The sequence below is a fragment of the Schistocerca piceifrons genome, chromosome 2 (assembly GCF_021461385.2).
Source record: "Schistocerca piceifrons isolate TAMUIC-IGC-003096 chromosome 2, iqSchPice1.1, whole genome shotgun sequence".
NCBI classification, from domain to species: domain Eukaryota; kingdom Metazoa; phylum Arthropoda; class Insecta; order Orthoptera; family Acrididae; genus Schistocerca; species Schistocerca piceifrons.
This window is the reverse complement of record NC_060139.1, coordinates 750730993-750753437: the sequence shown is the minus strand read 5'-3', so window position 1 is coordinate 750753437 and position 22445 is coordinate 750730993. Positions and strand designations below refer to the sequence as shown.

Sequence of the window (22445 nt, the reverse complement as noted above, 5' to 3'; positions counted from 1 at the left end):
ATTCAGACTGTCTCCCCTGGTCTGTGGTAAGTGAAGTAGGGCAACCAAAACGAGAAAGCCAATGGTGGACAAAAGCGTTAGCTACAGTGTCGGCCTTAATGTCCGTGATGGGGATAGCCTCGGCCCAACATGTGGTACGATCTATCATGGTCAGTAACTAACGGAAGTTGTTAGATATCGGTAACAGACCGACGATGTCCAAATGGACATGACGGAATATACCTGAGGGCACAGTAAATTTGCCTAATGGTGGCTTAGTATGTTTGTGTATTTTGGCTCTCTGGCAAGGTATGCATGCTCTTACCCACCGATTACAATCTCTTTTTACATTAGGCCAAACGTATCTCTCTGTAATGAGGCGCGTAGTCGCGCGAATACTTGCGTGAGCAAGATTGTGGATTGTGTCGAAAATGTCTTCCCTAAGAGCTTTAGGTACTATAGGACGAGGATGACCTGTTTTAATGTCACAATACAAAGATCAATCATCATTAGGGAAGGGAAGTAGAGCAATTTGTAAGGAAGTATCAGAGTCAGAGAGAAGGTGCTGTATCTGTGGGTCGGATAGCTGGAGCTCGTGTAAGCGGTGAGGATCAATAGCTGTCTTCAGGGAGGACAGGCATGACAGGTAGTCTGCTGCAACATTGTCATTACCCCTGATATATTGATAGTCTGAAACATATTGTAATACCAAATCCATATGGCGAAACCTTCTGGGTAGTACATCTAATGCTGGTTTGTGGAGAGCCTCGACAAGGGGCTTGTGATCTGTGTAAACTGTCACAACTCGGGCTTCAATATCTGTACGAAAGTACTTTACAGCCTCATAAATGGGGTAAAGTTCATGATCAAATGCAGACCACTTTCTTTGTGTTCTGGTGAGCTTTTTTGAAAAGAAACGCAGGGGTGTAGTACCTGTTGGTAGGGTCTGTTGCAAAACTGCTCCAATGGCATTATCACTAGCGTCTGTGGTTATTGTCAGGGAGGTGTCAGGGTTAGGGTGAGACAGGGTAATAGCGTTCACCAAGGCGTACTTAAGCGAGTCGAAGGCTCGCTGCATGGTCTGATCCCATTCTATGTGTCGGTCACCTGTGGTATTCTTTCCCTTTAAGGCCTCAGTGAGAGGGGCTTGAAGAGATGCCGCATGTGGAATGTGGAGTCTAAAAAAATTTACCATTCCAAGGTATCTACTTAGCTCTTTATAGGTTTGAGGGAGGGGAAGGTCAAGTATTTGTTGTACTCTATCTGAGGTGGGATGAATGCCCTCATTATTGACCAAATGTCCCAGGAAAATAACCTCTGGCTTCTCCAGTTGGGATTTGTCATGATTAATCTCAATGCCGTGTCGTGCCAATCTATCAAAAACCTGTTGGAGGTGTTGTTTGTGTTCCTCGGCAGTTGTGGAGAAAATAATAATGTCGTCTAGGTAGGCATAGCAAAAATTAAGGCCGCGTAGAATGGTGTCAATGAATCTTTACCAGGTCTGGGCGGGATTCTTCAATCCATAAGGCATAAACAAATATCCATATAGTCCAAATGGGGTGATGATAGTGGTTTTGGGGATATCTTCTGGGTGCATCGGAATCTGATGGTATGTCTTTTTGCAGTCTAACACAGAGAGAAAATTGGCACCGAACATGGATTGTGAAAAATCGTGGAGGTGTGGGACAGGATAGTTATCAAGTATTGTTCTGGCGTTCAAATGCCTATAGTCTCCACAGAGTTGAAAGGAATTGTCCTTTTTGGGAACGACATGTGTTGGGGATGACCACGCACTGTCCGAGTGGCGGACTATACCCAAGCGTAAAAGTTCACTAATACGTTCTTTGGCAGCGGTAAGTTTTTTTTGCATTGAGGCCTTAGGGGCGAGAATGTGTCGTTAATATCCAGGCTAAAATTAAGAGAACATCCAAGAAATATACAAGGTCCATCGACTAGAGCGTGGGCTGCAACACTCTTGACTGGAATACGATTTTTCATGTTTTCTATATTTTTGTAAACTGTTGTGTGACGACGACATCGATATCTCCTGTATGGCATGTTGGCGGCGTTCAATGCAGTTGCCTGTGCAGCAGCAAGACACAGACTGAGCGTAGCGTGGGAGTGCGCTCGCTTATATACTGTGCGAGGACTTTGACCTTAGATGAGGGACTTACAATTTTCGCAGTGGCCAGCGGGAGCGTTATGCCGGACACGCACACTGGGTGTTCTAGAGTGTGCGCGCCTGCTGGCGCGCCGCCAACGCCAAACCAGACAGGTTACGTAACCAACCAGCAAGACGATAAGCGGCCTGTGCGGCACTATGTTTTAGAATTTGTGTTAAGCCTGTGACAGACGCCCGTAGTAATGGCCTTGATTTTGTGAATAGGTGTGGCCGAAATACGTGGAGGGATGCAGGAAGGAGCGACGTTATCGTCGGTGCATGGTAAGTATGAAAGGGAACTAACCTGAAATACGTTATCATTGAACAGTAGTTCAGTGAAAGCTGCAGTGTTGTCCGTGGATCTGTGCTGTGCGACAGCCTGCAGGGTTCCATTGACTATGGTGTTACTGCACGAAGGAATCGTTGAGCGTGCATGCGCGGCATTGCCTGTAACAGCTGTCGCCTCTGTGTTTTGATGAAAGGCGGACGGTGAAGCGCAGGGTGGGGGGTTGCTGGGCGGGTTGCCGCCTTCGCTGTCCGGGTCGTGGCAGGCGCTGCTGTGGCTGCGTATAAACAGCAGTGCGGTATGCAGGTCCCATGTAGTTTCGTGCATGTTATTACTTTTAATCTTGATCTCCTCTCTAAACCCGCGCAATTCATCAGTCAGGACATCACAACGTTGAAGTAGCTTTGCATTGTCTTCGGACAGTTGGTCGATTTCAAGGCGTTGCGTAACTAAGTTCACTACGGCAGCTTTGATCTCCTCAGATAGAATAGAAACTGTCTCTTTGTCTCGTTGACAGTACATATCGAGCTGCATTCTGTCGGCGTGGATGGGGAAAATCTTGCTGAAAATTTTTGTTTAAAATCCATTGAGCAGAGGGCAGGTGTAATTAAGTCCAAAGAAAAGTTACGAGCAGTTAAGAAGTCCAATCCTAATACTGGCTCATCGATTTCTACTACCGAAAATGTCCATTCATAATTATGTGTATCGTCGTAGTAAATACGAAATTGCGTTACACCATAAACCTTTAATGAGGAATTGTTGGCTGCTCTGATTTGGTGAGGCGAATGCGTGATTGTAGAAGTGACCATTGAACGTGGAATGACGCTCACATTGGCACCAGTGTCCACTAAAAACCATTTCTGAGAAGCTATATCCTGGATATACAAACGTCCGAGAGAATAATTCGGAAGTACTAGCCTGTGATCTGTTAGGCGACTTGACGTCACAGTGTGGACCGGTGCGCCTATAGCAGCCCGCCGTGCGTGTTTGGGCGCATTGCACAGGGTGAGCGGCAATTTGTGGCTGTATTACCATAAATGGAGTGATACCAGCAGAGAGGATAAACTTGCTGATCCTGTGTTGTTACCGGGTGAAGGACGTCACTTGAAGCTGTGGTATGGGATGGTGAAGGACGGTGTGGAATCTGGTGCTCAGCCAGTGTACTCTGTCTGTTGTGTTGGAAAGATCGGCCTCTGCCACGCAGGGGAGGCGTAATATCGAGGGGGCCACACGTAGCTAACTATCTTATGTTGATTATCTCATATGCGACGTCGGCCAGCAGTAATTTCACTTGTATAGGTTCCTGATCGTGTGATAGGAGCTGCAGTTGGAAAGCTTGCGGTAGCTTTGCAACCCAGAAAGAAAGTAAAGCTTCATCTGGCATAGTTTTGCTATCGATGACTGCTCTGATACATCACCACAGTTGTGAAGGAGTCGAGTCTTTGAGATGTACGTCTTGCAGTATGTATAAAACAGACTCTTGCGTAGTCTTAGCTAGACGTTTACAGATCTGTTGTTTTGCCAGTGCGTAACGATTTGTGGGGGCTGCTGACAGCACTAAGTCCTGTACCCACTCAGCGTGGTCCTCTAGGGCATTAATAAGCACAATAAATTTAACACTGTCTGAATCAATGTTTAGGGCGGTGAATATAGTCTCTGCCAAAATAAACCACGTATGCGGATTGTCCATCGTAACCTTGGTAATTTAGGAATTTTCTCAACCTTGTGTTGTGGATGTAACAGATTTGATAGCACAGCGGACGGGAGTGGCGGAGTGTTTATGAAGCTGTCACTCGCGGCGTTCGCGGCAACTGATTTAAACACAGCTGGCACGGCAGGTGCAGCCGGGGGCAGGACGACTGTCCAACCAGTAATTGTTGTCACTGAAATTTGTACCCATCTGTTTTTGTAGTGAGTCTTGTAGTGGGTGGGGAGAGAATGTGTCCAAAACCGATTTATCAGCAATATATGGGGAGCTCCAAGTGATCTGTGGGCTCGAAAAGTCTGTGAGGTTCATAGTGTTGGGGCACTGTTGCACACTACATGTCACAGGAGGTTGTACATACGACGCACTGTGAGTCACAAATTTAGGCACAGCACTCATAATTGGTTTTTTATGGACGAACTTAGAAAAAGATTTCATAGCAGGTGACATCACTGACGATGTTGAAAGAGTCCACAACGGCATTGTTGATGACGGAGAAAACTCCACAGCGTTGTACTTATCTTCCAATTTTATCCCAGTTGTTGGTGGCGTTGTGCGTAGGAAACCATGGAAAGGAAGAGTAGAGGCACCATTAGTATCATGTTGTAGTCCGAAAGGAGCGGAAAGTGAGCGATGTGGAGATGTCGAAGTAAATGGCCACATTGTCGAATCGGATGTATGTTGCGCGTCGGGGTCACCAGTGTGACGCGTGTTGTACTTATAACACAGAAAACCCCATTTACTTTCGCTATGTAATATTTTTATTGGCACAAGATAAATCAAAACACAAAGAAATAGTTTTCGACAATCACAGTAACAGTCATGATGAATGTCCCACACCAACTAGTCAACAACCAAAGTAAGTAAAACGAAGTACAAAAAAGCAAAGATATTAATATTTTCTGGCAGTTCTGCATCATGATGATCAATTACCATTCACCAAATGGCAGAGATGTTGAGCAGTAGTTTGGCACTTCAGTTATGAGTGTGTTTTCCAAAAACTGTGTTGATCAGCTTGTTCCACAACTCACACACACTGGAAATATTATAGATCTTGTAGCTACATAGAAATCTTACCTCATCGACAGCGTCAGTATAGAGAGAGGGATTAGTGATCATGTCATCACAGCAACAGTGGTTGCTAAAGTTAATCAGTGAAGAAGGCTGCTAAGAGAGTATTTAAGCTAGAAAGAACAGGTAAGCAGTTGTTCACAGCGTACTTAGAGAGTGAATGGACACCATTTAGTTCCCATATGATGAACACTGAGGAATCATGGGCAAAGTTGAAACTGATTGTAAATGGCACACTAGACAAATGTGTACTGAATGAGTGGATTAAGGTCAGTGAAGGCCCACCATGGTTTAATTACAAAATTTAGAAAATACTGAGGAAGCAGAAATTGTTACGGTCTTGGGTCAAAAAAGAACATGGCAGTGTCGACAGCTGAAACTTAGTAGAAATATATGTGTCTGTAAAAAGATCAATTTGCAAAGCATACAACTACTTCCACCATCATGCCTTAGTGAAGGATCTTTTGAATAACGTACGCAAACACTTGTCAACCAGTCTGGTGTGGTGATAACTGAAGTTTTAAATTTTGCGTTTATAAAGTCATTCATGAGGGAGAGTCGTGCAGACGTACCATTTTTTGACCATCTCACAAGACTTCTGTATGGAGGATGTAGGAATAGGCATCTCTGGGATTGAGAAGCAGCTGAAGGAGTGGAAAACAAATAAGTTGCCAAGTCCAGATGGAATCTCAGTTTGGTCGTACAGAGAATACCCAAAGGTACTGGGTCATTACTTAGCCTGCATTTATCATGAATCACTTTCCTAGCACCAAGTCCCAAGTGACCAGAAAAAAGTGCAGGCTGCTATATCTAAGAAGGATAAAAGACAGACCTGCAAAATACAGTTGCATAACCTTAACAACGGTTTGCTACAGAATTCCTGAACATATTCGAAGTTGGAATATAATAAAGTTCAGTGTGACACAACTGATTCTATCCACAAATCAGCATGTATTTAGAAGGTAATGTTTCTGCGAAACTCGGCTAGCCCTCAATATCATGTGAATTGTGGATGAAGAGCAACAGGCAGATTCCGTATTCCTAGATTTCAGAATTTTGAGATTTTGTGTTTTAGGATTCACCAACAGAAAATTGCATTTTCACTATCCACTTCATTTTTTTGAAAGTAATAATATTATCATCAACATAAAAATTACACTAATTTAAAAGAAATGCATACCATTTGTGCCCTGTCACTATAATAGAGTTCCATCTTGTAACCTTTTAAACACATATAGCTCCATGTAGTCATGGTGTCATTTTCATGCTTGCAACATACAGTGAAACCCCACTTTTACATATTTCAAGGGACTTCAAAATAATGGTGTAAAATGCAGGAAAATATAAAATGTGGGAAATGTTTTAAGCTGTAAAAGCTACGTGTAGAATACCCCCTTGCATTTTCCCACTTTGTGTATGATATATGCACATAACAGGCTTCAAAAGATTTGTCAATGACTCGTTTATTATCTAATTAAGGTTTATTATCTAATAAAAACCGCTGATGTAACTGGAACTGATAACTGTCTGGGAAGTAGGAACATTTGACTCAATTTCATACATCATAATCAATGTTTTTGAAAGTCTTCAGCTGTCATTCATTATTTAAATAATGAAATACTGCACTAGTTATGTATTTTTCATGCTTAGCATGATGCGTTTTGAGACTTTTTTTCTCGTTATCTAGTGCAAATATGTAGATAAATATTTTCTGTGGTGTCTGAATAGGTGTCATTCTGCATCTCTTGCACTGTAGTCGTCTTTGTGAGGTTATTAGGTACAGTGCCTCCTCACTCATGTGGGAAACAACACACACACACACGTGCACGCTAAACATTTGAGTAATGCAAAGTGAATGACAGTGTCAACTATCACTACAAATGGCCAAATGCTTGAAACACACTACAGATGGTTCGATAAAGGTGTCACGATGATCACAACAATAACGAAACTGCATTCACGCAATAGAGACAGTTTGGAAATGGTTGTGATTGATCATAATATCTTCAAATGAACTTAGTTACTCCCATCAGCCACCATGCCAAATAGAGCTAGGCAGTGGTGGGAGATAAGAAACTTAACCACGGAATATTTGTAAACACCACTGGATGGCCATCATCATGCCAGTGTCATATTTTTTCTCCACAAACATCTTTTCATAATCTGTAAATTGCAGGAAAATAATAAATATGTTGACACAAAATCGGGTGCAAATTAAAGTTGTGGACATAGGAAATTTGATGGGAATGATAAAAAGTGTCATAAACGGCAGGAAAACGTTAATTCTGGGAACGTAAAAGTAGGGTGATACTGTTATCGTTGTTTCAGGAACAGTTACCTGTCACATTGGAACTGTTCCATTATTCATCATTGGTGTGCTTTCAAGTATAGAGCTGAGTTGTTGTTTTCATTTATAGCATGACCGACCAAGTTGTCTTCTTCAGATGCTGCAAATTTTGCTGTACTGAGAAAATATGAGAGGTCACAGTTTTACCATTCCGTTGCAGACACCTCAATATGCTCACAGTTCGGTATATGTTGTGCACTCTTGTGAGAGTTTCTGTACTCACGCATTATGCAGATGTGATATCCTATAACAAAGTAAAGTATAGCAATTTTCAATTTTATGTGTAAAAAATTTTTGTTTTTAAAAATGGACTCTTGGCCCAAGAGTAAATACATTATTTAGAATCTTATATAAACCAAAATTCAAAATTATTTCCATAACAATGTAATAAACTTAGAAAACCTGTAAATTGTTTTGCAGATTTGAGTATACCTCGTGAGCTGTGTGGAGCCTATTAAATAATTAGTAGATTACTGGAATGTGGTACTAGTTTGGAACTGGAATGTTATAACTTATTACTCATAATTAATAGTAATTTAGCCCATCCCTAGTCATTATTTATGATGATCTTGTTATGTATGAATATGTATTACAATGTTATGTCTTTTCAGACGAGGAACAATACGTGCTCTAGGTCTTTTGGGAGCACTGGATCCATACAAGCACAAAATGAATCTAGGCCAGATTGATACTCAGGTTGAGTCAACTGCTTTAATTTCCATGAGTGACAGTAAGAGCGAAGCAGAGTCAAGTCAGGGTATGTACAACATATGTCTTATTTCGCCTTTTACTGACCTGTTATTTATAGTTTTTACATTGAGCTTCACTGTCTTAGCATTTACAACTGTGATAGTTTCCTTTAGTCTCATTATTTTAAAAAACTACATCTAAGTGTGACCTGTATAGGTAGCATTTACCACCAAAGAGAAGCTTCTTGTGCTGCACCTTTCATTTAAAGGTGGCATGTGGAATTTTGTGTAAATTAAAATAGTGGAAATTCGTGGATGGAATATTACATAAAGTAAAGGAAAGGCAACCACTCACCCATAGCTGACAGATGGGTGGTGAATAGAAACATGCCAGGAAAAATGATATTTACATTGGTTTTCGAGCTCTTGCCCTTTCTGTAGTAAGAGTGCACACACACACACACACACACACACACACACACACACACACACACACACACTCCAGCAACCATAGTGGGATTGACGATTGATTATTGTTTATTGAGAGCAGTTGCCTGGGAAGATGGAGGTGAGGGCGGGATAGGGAAGGACACACAAGGTGAGGAGGGTTAGTGTGAGGCAGATCTTTCAACAGATGACTCATCAGCTGCACAAAAGCCAGGATGGAGTTCAGAGGGTATAGCAATATAGCAATAAGAGGTATATACAGAGGAAGGTAGGTGGTGGGTTTCGTATCAGAAGGATGTTAGGCTAGGTGGTGTTCCATGGGCAAGAGGCATTGGGCATGGAGGATGTTGATGTATAAAAATATTGCATCACAGTGACCAAGAACAAGTGTGGTTGTAACAGGATAGGAACTGTAGAAATGTGGTGGAGAAAGTGAGTGATGTCTTGAATTTAGGTTTAGAGGTTACTGGAAATAGTGTGGAGTTGTTGGTCAACAAAGGCAGAGGTTTGCTTTGTGAGAGCATTGCACTCAATCAAAATGGGATGGCCATTAGGTAAAACTATGGGGGTTGGGTTTGGGGAGTGCATAAATGGTAGGAGTGGGGGTGGTTGCCAGTTAGAGGAGAGAGATGCAGCCAAGTTTTGGGTCGGATTTAAGTCCCTGAGCAACTGTTGGAGGTCCTATTGGACTTATGGCATGGGATCATAGTTGTAACATTTGTATGCAGAGCTGTTGAAAAGTAGGTGGAGACCCTCATCCATGTACTTGCTGTGATTGATGAGCATTGTGGTGGAGCCTTTGGCTGTGGGAAGGAGGATAAGGTCTGGATTGGTTTTCAGGTTACAGATAGCTGTATGTTCCATAGGAGTGATGTCGTATTCACTGGGGAGGGATTTAGGAAAGGAAGCTGTAGCCAGATAAAAGTAAGGAATTCTTGAAAGTTTACCATGGGATGACTGTGTAAGGGGAGGAGGGTCACTGTTGGAGGGAGACTGAAACTATTTTAAACAAGGTACTTTGTTGGGTTTTTGGATGGTTGTTTTCAGTGGGGTTTTGCCAAAGAAATATTTTCACTGCAGAGAATGAGTAAAAGAAACAAGGTCCTTTGCAAGACCAGCACAATTAAATATGGATTTAGAGCTAAAGGTGAGACATTTAGGAAGTAATAAGACTTCTACACGGGTCAGTGCCACCTCTCAGATGCCTTTATAAGTACAGGTGTTCATATTAAGTGCACCAACCACAATCAGTACTTCCACTTTGACAGCTGTCACCCGTTCTACGTCAAAATATCTCTTCCTTACATCCTCGACATCCATGGACACCATGTCCGCAGTAGAAAGCAGAAGTTGTTGAAATATACCGATAACCGTACTAGAGCCTGACAACTCTCTTGTGCCACCTGCTCCTCTGGCATCATTAATCCAGTTAACCAGCCACTGATCAACTCTCCTCTGACTGCTCAGTGTTACCCTGGCCTTCAAAAGCTCAACCACATCCTTCACCAGGGTTTCAGCCACCTCTCATTGTGTTCTGAGGTGAGGGATGTCCTACCGAAAACCCTGCCCACATCACCCAAAGTAGTGTTCTGCCATCCACCCAACCTACAGAATATTCTTGTCCATCCCTATTACAATCCTGCACTCCATTGGTAATACCATTGTGGTTGACCCAAATGCAAGACATGCCCCATACACCCACCCACCATTTCCTACTGCAGTCCAGTAACAGGCATTTCCTACCCTATAGAAGGCAGCGCCACATGTGAAAGCAGTCATGTAATATATCAGCTATGCTGTAGTTACTGTGCAGCATTCTATGTGGGCATGACAAGTAAACAACTGTCTATGTGCATGAATGGCCACAGCCAAACTGGGGCAAACTGAAAATTTGATAATCCAGTTGCCGAACACGTTGTGCACAACAGCACGAATGACTTCATCAGTTGTGTAACTACATGAGCTATTTGCATACTCCCTTCCTGCACAAGTTTCTGTCAACCATGCAGATGGGAAATGTCTCTCCAGCATATCCTGCACTCTCTCAGTCCCCCTGATCTAAACCTCCACCAACCTGTTTCCCTTCTCTCTTCTGTCTACATCTACATCTACATTTATACTCCGCAAGCCACCCAACGGTGTGTGGCGGCGGAGGGCACTTCACGTGCCACTGTCATTACCTCCCTTTCCTGTTCCAGTCGCGTATGGTTCGCAGGAAGAATGACTGTCTGAAAGCCTCCGTGCGCGCTCTAATCTCTCTAATTTTACATTCGTGATCTCCTCGGGAGGTATAAGTAGGGGGAAGCAACATATTCGATACCTCATCCAAAAACGCACCCTCTCGAAACCTGGCGAGCAAGCTACACCGCGATGCAGAGCGCCTCTCTTGCAGAGTCTGCCACTTGAGTATATTAAACATCTCCGTAACGCTATCACGGTTACCAAATAACCCTGTGACGAAACGCGCCGCTCTTCTTTGGATCTTCTCTATCTCCTCCGTCAGACCGATCTGGTACGGATCCCACACTGATGAGCAATACTCAAGTATAGGTCGAACGAGTGTTTTGTAAGCCACCTCCTTTGTTGATGGACTACATTTTCTAAGCACTCTCCCAATGAACCTCAACCTGGTACCCGCCTTACCAACAATTAATTTTATATGATCATTCAACTTCAAATCGTTCCGCACGCATACTCCCAGATATTTTACAGAAGTAACTGCTACCAGTGTTTGTTCCGCTATCATATAATCATACAATAAAGGATCCTTCTTTCTATGTATTCGCAATACATTACATTTGTCTATGTTAAGGGTCAGTTGCCACTCCCTGCACCAAGTGCCTATCCGCTGCAGATCTTCCTGCATTTCGCTACAATTTTCTAATGCTGCAACTTCTCTGTATACTACAGCATCATCTGCGAAAAGCCGCATGGAACTTCCGACACTATCTACTAGGTCATTTATATATATTGTGAAAAGCAATGGTCCCATAACACTCCCCTGTGGCACGCCAGAGGTTACTTTAACGTCTGTAGACGTCTCTCCATTGATAACAACATGCTGTGTTCTGTTTGCTAAAAACTCTTCAATCCAGCCACACAGCTGGTCTGATATTCCGTAGGCTCTTACTTTGTTTAGGCTCTTACTTTGTTTATCAGGCGACAGTGCGGAACTGTATCGAACGCCTTCCGGAAGTCAAGAAAAATAGCATCTACCTGGGAGCCTGTATCTAATATTTTCTGGATCTCATGAACAAATAAAGCGAGTTGGGTCTCACACGATCGCTGTTTCCGGAATCCACGTTGATTCCTACATAGTAGATTCTGGGTTTCCAAAAACGACATGATACTCGAGCAAAAAACATGTTCTAAAATTCTACAACAGATCGACGTCAGAGATATAGGTCTATAGTTTTGCGCATCTCCTCGACGACCCTTCTTGAAGACTGGGACTATCTGTGCTCTTTTCCAATCATTTGGAACCCTCCGTTCCTCTAGAGACTTGCGGTACACGGCTGTTAGAAGGGGGGCAAGTTCTTTCGCGTACTCTGTGTAGAATCGAATTGGTATCCCGTCAGGTCCAGTGGACTTTCCTCTATTGAGTGATTCCAGTTGCTTTTCTATTCCTTGGACACTTATTTCGATGTCAGCCATTTTTTCGTTTGTGCGAGGATTTAGAGAAGGAACTGCAGTGCGGTCTTCCTCTGTGGAACAGCTTTGGAAAAAGGTGTTTAGTATTTCAGCTTTACGTGTGTCATCCTCTGTTTCAATGCCATCATCATCCCGTAGTGTCTGGATATGCTGTTTCGAGCCACTTACTGATTTAACGTAAGACCAGAACTTCCTAGGATTTTCTGTCAAGTCGGTACATAGAATTTTACTTTCGAATTCACTGAACGCTTCACGCATAGCCCTCCTTACGCTAACTTTGACATCGTTTAGCTTCTGTTTGTCTGAGAGGTTTTGGCTGCGTTTTAACTTGGAGTGGAGCTCTCTTTGCTTTCGCAGTAGTTTCCTAACTTTGTTGTTGTACCACGGTGGGTTTTTCCCGTCCCTCACAGTTTTACTCGGCACGTACCTGTCTAAAACGCATTTTACGATTGCCTTGAACTTTTTCCATAAACACTCAACATTGTCAGTGTCGGAACAGAAATTTTCGTTTTGATCTGTTAGGTAGTCTGAAATCTGCCTTCTATTACTCTTGCTAAACAGATAAACCTTCCTCCCTTTTTTTATATTCCTATTAACTTCCATATTCAGGGATGCTGCAACGGCCTTATGATCACTGATTCCCTGTTCTGTACATACAGAGTCGAAAAGTTCGGGTCTGTTTGTTATCAGTAGGTCCAAGATGTTATCTCCACGAGTCGGTTCTCTGTTTAATTGCTCGAGGTAATTTTCGGATAGTGCACTCAGTATAATGTCACTCGATGCTATGTCCCTACCACCCGTCCTAAATATCTGAGTGTCCCAGTCTATATCTGGTAAATTGAAATCTCCACCTAAGACTATAACATGCTGAGAAAATTTATGTGAAATGTATTCCAAATTTTCTCTCAGTTGTTCTGCCACTAATGCTGCTGAGTCGGGAGGTCGGTAAAAGGAGCCAACTATTAACCTAGTTCGGTTGTTGAGTGTAACCTCCACCCATAATAATTCACAGGAACTATCCACTTCTACTTCACTACAGGATAAACTACTACTAACAGCAACGAACACTCCACCACCGGTTGCATGCAATCTATCCTTTCTAAACACCGTCTGTACCTTTGTAAAAATTTCGGCAGAATTTATCTCTGGCTCAAGCCAGCTTTCTGTACCTATAACGATTTCCGCTTCGGTGCTTTCTATCAGCGCTTGAAGTTCTGGTACTTTACCAACGCAGCTTCGACAGTTGACAATTACAGTACCGATTGCTGCTTGGTTCCCGCATGTCCTGACTTTGCCCCGCACCCGTTGAGGCTGTTGCCCTTTCTGTACTTGCCCAAGGCCATCGAACCTAAAAAACCACCCAGCCCTCGCCACACAACCCCTGCTACCCGTGTAGCCGCTTGTTGCTAGTAGTGGACTCCTGACCTATCCAGCGGAACCCGAAACCCCACCACCCTATGGCGCAAGTCGAGGAATCTGCAGCCCACACGGTCGCAGAACCGTCTCAGCCTCTGATTTAGACCCTCCACTCGGCTCTGTACCAACGCCACTCCTTCTCCATTGAGATCATGTACTGCCGTATCTCACCATTCTTTCTCCCCCCCCCCCCTCCCCCCCTGCCCTGTCAACGCCACTCCTTCTCCATTGAGATCATGTACTGCCGTATCTCACCATTCTTTCTCCCCCCCCCCCCCCCCTGCCCCCACCTCATGTGTGTATTCTCCCTTTCTCTCTCTCTCTCTCTCTCTCTCTCTCTCTCTCTCTCATTTTATTTATTTATTTATTTATTTATTTATTTGTAGTCATCAATCTTATGACGGTTTGGTGTGGCCTGTCATGAATTCATCTCCTGTGTCAAGCTTTTCATTTCAGAGAAGCAATTGAAACCTATGTCCTCAATTGTTTGCTAGATGTATTCCTATCTTTGTCTTCCATGTAGAAAAAGATAGACTGCTACTTACTGTAAAGAAGACATGTCAAGTTGTGGATGGGCACCATTAAAAGACACTCAAATGTAGCTTTCAGCCACAGCCTACCTCAGTAAAGACACACACACACACACACACACACACACACACACACACACACAAGCAAGCAAGCATGCCTCACACACACATGACTAACCAGGGGAAAGGTAAACAGGGAGGGTAGCAAAGATGGAAGCATGGGTGTCAAAGATATTCTACTGTAAGTACTGTGCCAGCTTCAAAACAAAGAGGATGCATACAGAAGTAAAGAGGTATATAGTATAAAGATAAACACAACTCCCATTTACTCGTCAGTCCTCTCCTCTTTCTCTTTCCTTTTTAGCCATTCACGCATCTTTTCATCCTACATAGTTGTGTTTTATCTCTATACTATATACCTCTTTATTTCTGTATGCATCCTCTTTGGTTTGAAGCTAGCACAGTACTTACAGTAGAATATCTTTGGCTTCCCTCTGACACCCATGCCTCCATCTTTGCTACCCTCCCAGTTACCTTTCCCCTGTTGCTTCATAACCAGAGTGATTGTCATCTAAAAGGTCCTCAGTTTTCTATTGTATTCTTCTGCGTATTGCTCTTGTCAGCAACTGGTAAACTGATTGAGTGATGATTCTTCCACTTGTAAGATCTTGATATCTTTAACATTATGCAGATGATGTTTCTCCAAAAGCCTGATGGTATCTCTCCAGTTTCACACATTCTTGATTTTAGAAATTCTGATGGAAGGTTGTGTATCCCTTCTGCCTTGTTTGATCTTAAGTCATCCAAAACTCCTTTAAATTCTGATGCTAATACTGGATCCCCTAACTCTTCCCTGTTGAGTCTTGTTTCTTCCTCTATTACGTCATCAGATGAGCTCCCCTCTCATAGAGGCCTTCAGCGTCCTCTTTCCACCTGTCTGCTCTCACCTATCCATTTAACAGTGGAATTCCTATTGCACTGTTAGTGTTACCATCCTCGCTTTTAATTTCACCACAGGTTGCCTTGAGTTTTTTATATGCTGAGCCAGTCCTGACAATCATTTAGGTTTCGATTTCATCACATTTTTCGTGCAGCTTCCCTGCACTTCCTATTTATTTCATTCCAATGTGAGTTGTATTTCCGTATTCCTAAATGTCCCTCAACATTTTTGTACTTCCTTCTTTCTTTGATCAACTGAAGTATTTCTTCTATTATCCATAGTTTATTTGCAGTTACACTGTGTGATCAAAAGTGTCCGGACACCTGGATGAAAATGACTTACAAGTTCTTGGTGTCCTCCATTGGTAATGCCGGAATTCAATATGGTGTTGGCCCACCCTTAGCCTTGATGACAGCGTCTACTCTCGCAGGCGTATGTTCAATCAGGTGCTGGAAGGTTTCTTGGAGAATGGCATCCCAATCTTCATGGAGTGCTGCACTGAGGAGAGGTATCGATGTCAGTCGGTGAGGCCTGGCACGAAGCTGGTGTTCCGAAACATCCCATAGGTGTTCTGTAGGATTCAGGTCAGGACTCTGTGCAGGCCAGTCCATTACAGGGATGTTACTGTCATGTAACCACTTCACCACAGGCCGTGCATTATGAACAGGTGCTTGATCGTGTTGAAAGATGCAATCACCATCACCGAATTGCTCTTCAACAGTGAGAAGCAAGAAGGTGCTTAAAAGATCAATGTAGGCCTGTGCTATGATAGTGCCACACAAAACAACAAGGGGTGCAGGCCCCCTCCTTGAAAAGCACGACTGCCTCATAACACCACCGCCTCCGAATTTTACTGTTGGCACTACACATGCTGGCAGATGACGTTCACCAGGCATTTGCCACACCCACAACCTGCCATCGGTTCACCACATTGTATACCGTGATTTGTCACTCCACATAACATTTATCCCATGTTAATCGTCCAATGTTTATGCTCCTTACACCAAGCAAGGTGTTTTTACTGGTGTGATGTGTAGCTTATGAGCAGCCGCTTGATCATTAAACCCAAGTTTTCTCACCTCCTGCCTAACTGTCATAGTACTTGTAGTGGATTCTGATGCAGTTTGGAATTCCTGTGTGATGGTCTGGATAGATGTCAGCCTATTACACATTAAGACCCTCTTCAACTGTCGGCACTCTCTGTCAGTCAACAGACACAGCCTGTACGCTTTTGTGCTCTATGTGTCCCTTCATGTTTCCACTTCACCATCACATTGGAAACAGTGGACCTAGGAATGTTTAGGAGTGTGGAAATCTCATGTACAGACGTGTGACACAAGTGATACCCAATCACCTGACCACGTTCGAAGTCCTTGAGTTCCGTAGAGTGCCCCATTCTGTTCTCTCATGATGTTTAATGACTGCTGATGTCACTGGTATGGAGCACCTGGCAGTAGGTGGCAGCACAATGTACCTAATATGAAAAACATATGTTTTTGGGAGTGTCTGGATACTTTTGATCAAATAGTGTACCTTCCTTGTAAATACACTTTTCTTTCCAATTTCTGTGATTGCTCTTTGTAAAGATGTCCATTCCTTTTCAGCTGAACTGCCAACTGAGCTATTCATTTATAGCCTCAGAAAACTTCAAGCATTTTCCCACATCTTCTGACTTTTTCCAAATATAACTGCTACTCTTGTGATTCTTTAACAGACTATTCACTATTACTATCTCAAATGTGTTGCAGAACTCAAGAAGTCTTCCTCCTCTCTCATTTCTACTACTAAGCCCATATCCTCCCATAAACATTTCTTCTATTCTTTCCTCTACAACTGCATTCCAGTCCCCCATGACTATTAGATTTTCATCTCCCTTCACATACTGAATTATCCGTTCATTATCCTCAAATAACTTCTGTATCTGATCATCTTGTGATTGCAGATTCAGCTTGTATATCTGAACTATTGTTGTCAGTTCTGGTTTGCTGTTGATTCTGTTGAGAACAACTCTATCACTGAGTTGTTCAAAGTAAGTCATTCTCTGCCCCACTTTCCTATTCATAATGAATCCTACTCCTGTTGTATTGTTTTCTGCTGCTGCTGATATTACCCTATACTAATCTGACCAGAAATCCTTGTATTCTTTCCGCTTCACTTCACTGAACCCCCTACATCTAGATTGAGTCTTGGCATTTCCCTTTCAGATTTTCTTCCTTCCCTACTGTTTTCAAACTTCTAACATTTCCCATCCCGATCTGTAGAATGTTACCATTTCGGTAGTTACTCAGTCTTTTTCTCATGGTCACCTTCTACTTGGCAATCCCCTCCCAGAGACCCAAATGACGGACAAATCTGGAATCTTTTGCCAATGGAGAGATCATCATGACACTTCTTCAGTTACAGGCCACATGTCCTGTGGATATACGTTATGTGTCTTTAAGGCAATGTTTTCCTTTCCCTTCTACATCCTGATGATCATTGCTGGTTCTTCCACATTTTATGGGCACTTTCCCACTTCAAGGACAAGAGAGTGCCCTGAACCTCTGTCCACTTGTCCACTCTCTTTGACAGTGCAGTTGGCAGAATGAGATTGACTTCTTATACTGGATGACATAGGCTGCTGTTGCTGATGATTTTTTATTCAAAATTTAAGCAGTGGTGAGATTTGAGCCCAGGACCCAGGAAGTTTTGATAAGTAGTCAGAGACACTAGTCCTAGACCATGGGTTGCACACCTGCTATCTAACATTAACTTTTCCCTTCTCTCTTCCATCCACACCACTCCCTCTCCATCCAGACCATGTAACGGCTTCTCTCACCACCTCTCCTGCCACTTCCCCCATGCAGACATTCTCTATCTCTCTCCCTTCCTCCATCTCTCCCCCTCCCTCCCTCCTCCCTCTCTCCCCCTCTCTCCCCATCTCCTTCCTCTCTCTCCCTCCCTTTCTCTCCCCCCACTGATTCTCTCTCCATCCCTCCCACAGTCCCCCCCTTTTCTTCACCTCCCCCATTCTCTCTTCCCTCCCTGTCTCCCTCTTCATCTCCACCTTCCTCTACTTTCCTCCCCTCACTACCCCCTCTCTGTCTACCACTTATATGCTCTACCATCTCAACCCTTTTCATGTTTTTGTGCAGCTGCTGAGTTATTTGTTGAACAACCTGCCTCACACTATTCCATTACCCCTCCTTGCCTCGTGTATCTTCCACACCCCATTCCCACCTCCATCTGCCCAGGCAACTGCTCTCAGCAATTGATCATCAACAGTCAGTTTCACCGCGGATGTGGGTGTACATGTCTGGGTGTCTGTTTGGTTGGTGTCTGTGAATGTGTGTACTTTTGCTAGAGAAAGAGGCAGAGCTTGAAAGCTAATGTAAATACTGCTTTTTGTAGCCTGTTTCTATGTGCCATACATCAGTCAACTATAGTGATTGATTGCATTTTATCATTAGTATTATTTGAGTAAGTAGTGTGGAAACAAGTTCCAACTATTTTTATGCTTCCTTACCTATGGTAATTATTAGTGCTACTGGGTGAACTTCTGTTTGTGTTTGACAGTTCAAATTATTCAATACTATCTAGATCTACATCTACATCCATACTCCGCAAGCCACCTGATGGCGTGTGGCGGAGGGTACCTTGAGTACCTCTATCAGTTCTCCCTTCTATTCCAGTCTCGTATTGTTCATGGAAAGAAGGATTGTCAGTATGCTTCTGTGTGGGCTCTAATCTCTCTGATTTTATCCTCATGGTCTCTTCGCAAGATATACTTAGGAGGGAGCAATATACTGCTTGACTCTTCGGTGAAGGTATGTTCTCGAAACCTTAACAAAAGCCCGTGCTGAGCTACTGAGTGTCTCTCCTGCAGAGTCTTCCACTGGAGTTTATCTATCATCTCCGTAACGCTTTCGCGATTACTAAATGATCCTGTAACGAAGCGCGCTGCTCTCCGTTGGATCTTCTCTATCTCTTCTATCAACTCTATCTGGTACGGATCCCACACTGCTGAGCAGTATTCAAGCAGTGGGCGAACAAGCGTACTGTAACCTACTTCCTTTGTTTAAGGATTACATTTCCTTAGGATTCTTCCAAATCTCAGTCTGGCATTTGCTTTACCGACGATCAACTTTGTATGATCATTCCATTTTAAATCACTCCTAATGCGTACTCCCAGATAATTTATGGAATTAACTGCTTCCAGTTGCTGACCTGCTGTGTTGTAGCTAAATGATAAGGGATCTATCTTTCTATGTATTCGCAGCACATTCCACTTGTCTACATTGAGATTCAGTTGCCATTCCCTGCACCATGCGTCAGTTCGCTGCAGATCCTCCTGCATTTCAGTACAATTTTTCATTGTTACAACCTCTCGATACACCACAGCATCATCTGCAAAAAGCCTCAGTGAACTTCCGATGTCATCCACAAGGTCATTCATGTATATTGTGAATAGTGACGGTCCTATGACACTCCCCTGCGGCACACCTGAAATCATTCTTCTCTCTGACTATAATGTCAGTTGCACCACCTGGATTATGTGAGATATAAGGGTTTCTGTAACCTTTTTTGTAATTTATATTAAATTATTTTGAATCTGTTTGAGGTTGTGTAGATGGGAAAGTGTGGCCAAGTACTGTGTGGGTGTGTATCCCACTAAAAGAAAAAATGTTTAGAGTTCAGTAAAAAAAGAAAAACAATGTGGCCTGTGGTTGGTTTTTCATATTAAACTTTATGTCCCCTTTTATATCTATGGGTGAAGCCATAACTGAAGAGTGGCATGTTAACTTGAATTAGACCATTAGCTGGAGTCACAAATGATGGTAATAAAGTTTATGCTTTTCTGCACACCCAACATCATGCATTGTCTGACAGCCAGTGAGTGTTCAGTGGGCTCTCTGTTGTGAATATCACAGCAGGTGTGAGCTTTAAACATGGTTGTACGAGTTATTTAATGAATTTTTATTCCGTTTGGTGCATGTTGTCTTAGCTGATGATGGTGGTAAGTGACACATTCTACATAAAGAAGTGAGAACCATAATTTGCAGGATATATGTTCTCTTCAAGCACAAAACCCCTCTATGTGCATACTGCAAATGCCACTTGGAATCTGCAACACTGCAATCTCCATCCGTACTTCTACCTGCGCAGACTGCTTTCATTTGCGAATAGGCTATAGTACATCATTGTGATGTCCAATTTAAGTTTTTGGTTAATGACTGCTTTCTTTTATTTCAGTGTGATAGTTTGTTATTTAAAAAAAACCATCCATGGTCATTGTAATGAAATGCATTTATAATTTTTCTTGTTTTAATTTCTTAAATGTCATTACCTCCATGAGAAAATTCTTTGTATTAACAGAACAGCAAGCTTCATATGTATTTTTCTTTGTTACCGCAGACCTGTCCACTAGCGAAATGTTGGTGAATATGAGTTCCTCAACGCTAGAAGAGTATTATCCAGCAATAGCTATAGCAACTTTGATGAGGATTATACGCGATCCAACACTGTCACAACATCACACAATGGTTGTGCAGGTAAGACAGTCTTCCATGAAGCCATTAAATTAGTATGTAATGCAAACAGTTCAGTGAAGTATACCACTTAACTCATATTTTAAATACTGTCCTAGCCTTGGTTTATGTCAAGAAATTACACTAACTAACTTTTTGATTGTACTTTCAGAGTAAAGACCATAAGGACAGCATTTGTTTTCAAATTGCTGGATGTCATATTGTTAAAAATTAAAATGATATTGTCTGTATTCATTATGTAAAAACCAAACATGTTCACCAGTTACTGTTTACATGAACATGGAATATAAATAATCTGCAATCACATGAACTCATATAAAATGTGTTCATTTCATATACACAGTGCAGTATTGCAGGTACAATGTGTACATCAAGTACTGCATTCTGTTGAAAAAAATCAGAATGTCCAAGTAGCAAATAAATAAATGATTTTGCCTGGTCAGTCCTCACCCAATTATGTGATACACTGTAACAGTATTACAAGTTATATTATTACTACTTGTGCCACTTTAACACTTTTTTCTTTATCCTTTTTCCCTTTTGTTCATACAGCTATGAAAGTGTGAAAGCATTACATTTTATTCTGTATGCTGCTGTACATTCTGCTGTTACTTGTTTCAATTTTGGCAGCTTGTTGTCACTTTTTGTAATATTTAGATCGTGACTAGCAGAAAAATCTATCAGAAGTATAAGATTTGTAATATTTTACTTCATTGTATTGTCATTGACTCTGCTACATTTTTCATAGCACATAATATCATAGCAAATATATTTAAATATACCTCACCAATTGAACATATTTTAATACATTTATCATCATCGCTTGAACATTACACACACACACACACACACACACACACACACACACACACACACACACACACACACACACACCTACACAAACTGCTTAAACATTGTCACACTTAAGCAGTGTAGTAGAACGATATCTTAGTGTACTGCTTTATTTTTATGCTACTAACAAAAAATATATAAATGTAATAGTCCTATTATCTTATTTTGGGAATAATGAATGGACCTGTAACTTGAAATAACTGTTTAGCGGAACATGACAAACCACTGGGATTTTTCTTCTTACAAGTACTTATAAGCCTTATGGTTATATTTCAGGCTGTGACATTTATCTTTAAATCACTTGGTATTAAATGTGTCCCATACATTTCTCAAGTAATGCCAAGTTTTCTCAATGTGGTGCGGACAGCCGATGTCAACTTCCGTGAATTTTTATTCCAACAATTGGCAGTTCTGATAGCTATAGTCAGACAGCATATCAGAAATTACCTTGATGACATATTCACCTTGATAAAGGTATGTAAGTTCAGGTTTAAGGAATGTATTTAAGTTTAAGGGATACATTTGGTTATAAATTTTAAAATTCAAGTGACTGTAATCCATGTTTTATTGTGTGGCAAGATCTCTTATTTATATACCTTTTAAAATAAGTTTAGTATGAAGACAAATTCAGTTCCCATCTGCTCCTAAGACAACTTCTCTCAACAGTTAGATCACAATCCCCAGAGAAAGATAGATAGATAGAAGATAGAGGAGGGAGAAAGAGAGAGAGAAAGAGAGGGAGAGGGAGGGAGAGTGAGTTTATACATGTGTGTCCTGTGTACTGTGTATCAGCGTTCATCAAGAACAGAAATTCGATAAAGAAGATGAAGGTGGTTTTCAATG

The 22445-nt window shown here is 42.1% G+C and overlaps 1 protein-coding gene across 2 annotated transcripts in view; it reads left to right on the top strand.

The window, feature by feature from the left end:
- Positions 1–22445, top strand: part of LOC124775056 (serine/threonine-protein kinase mTOR) — a 269759-nt gene that overhangs the window by 87323 nt on the left and 159991 nt on the right. For both annotated transcript variants that reach the window (XM_047249846.1, XM_047249847.1), the window contains exons 15-17: positions 8161–8306; positions 20617–20753; positions 21879–22076. In XM_047249846.1, the coding sequence (XP_047105802.1) occupies positions 8161–8306; positions 20617–20753; positions 21879–22076 (481 nt within the window). The remainder of the gene's footprint in view (positions 1–8160; positions 8307–20616; positions 20754–21878; positions 22077–22445) is intronic.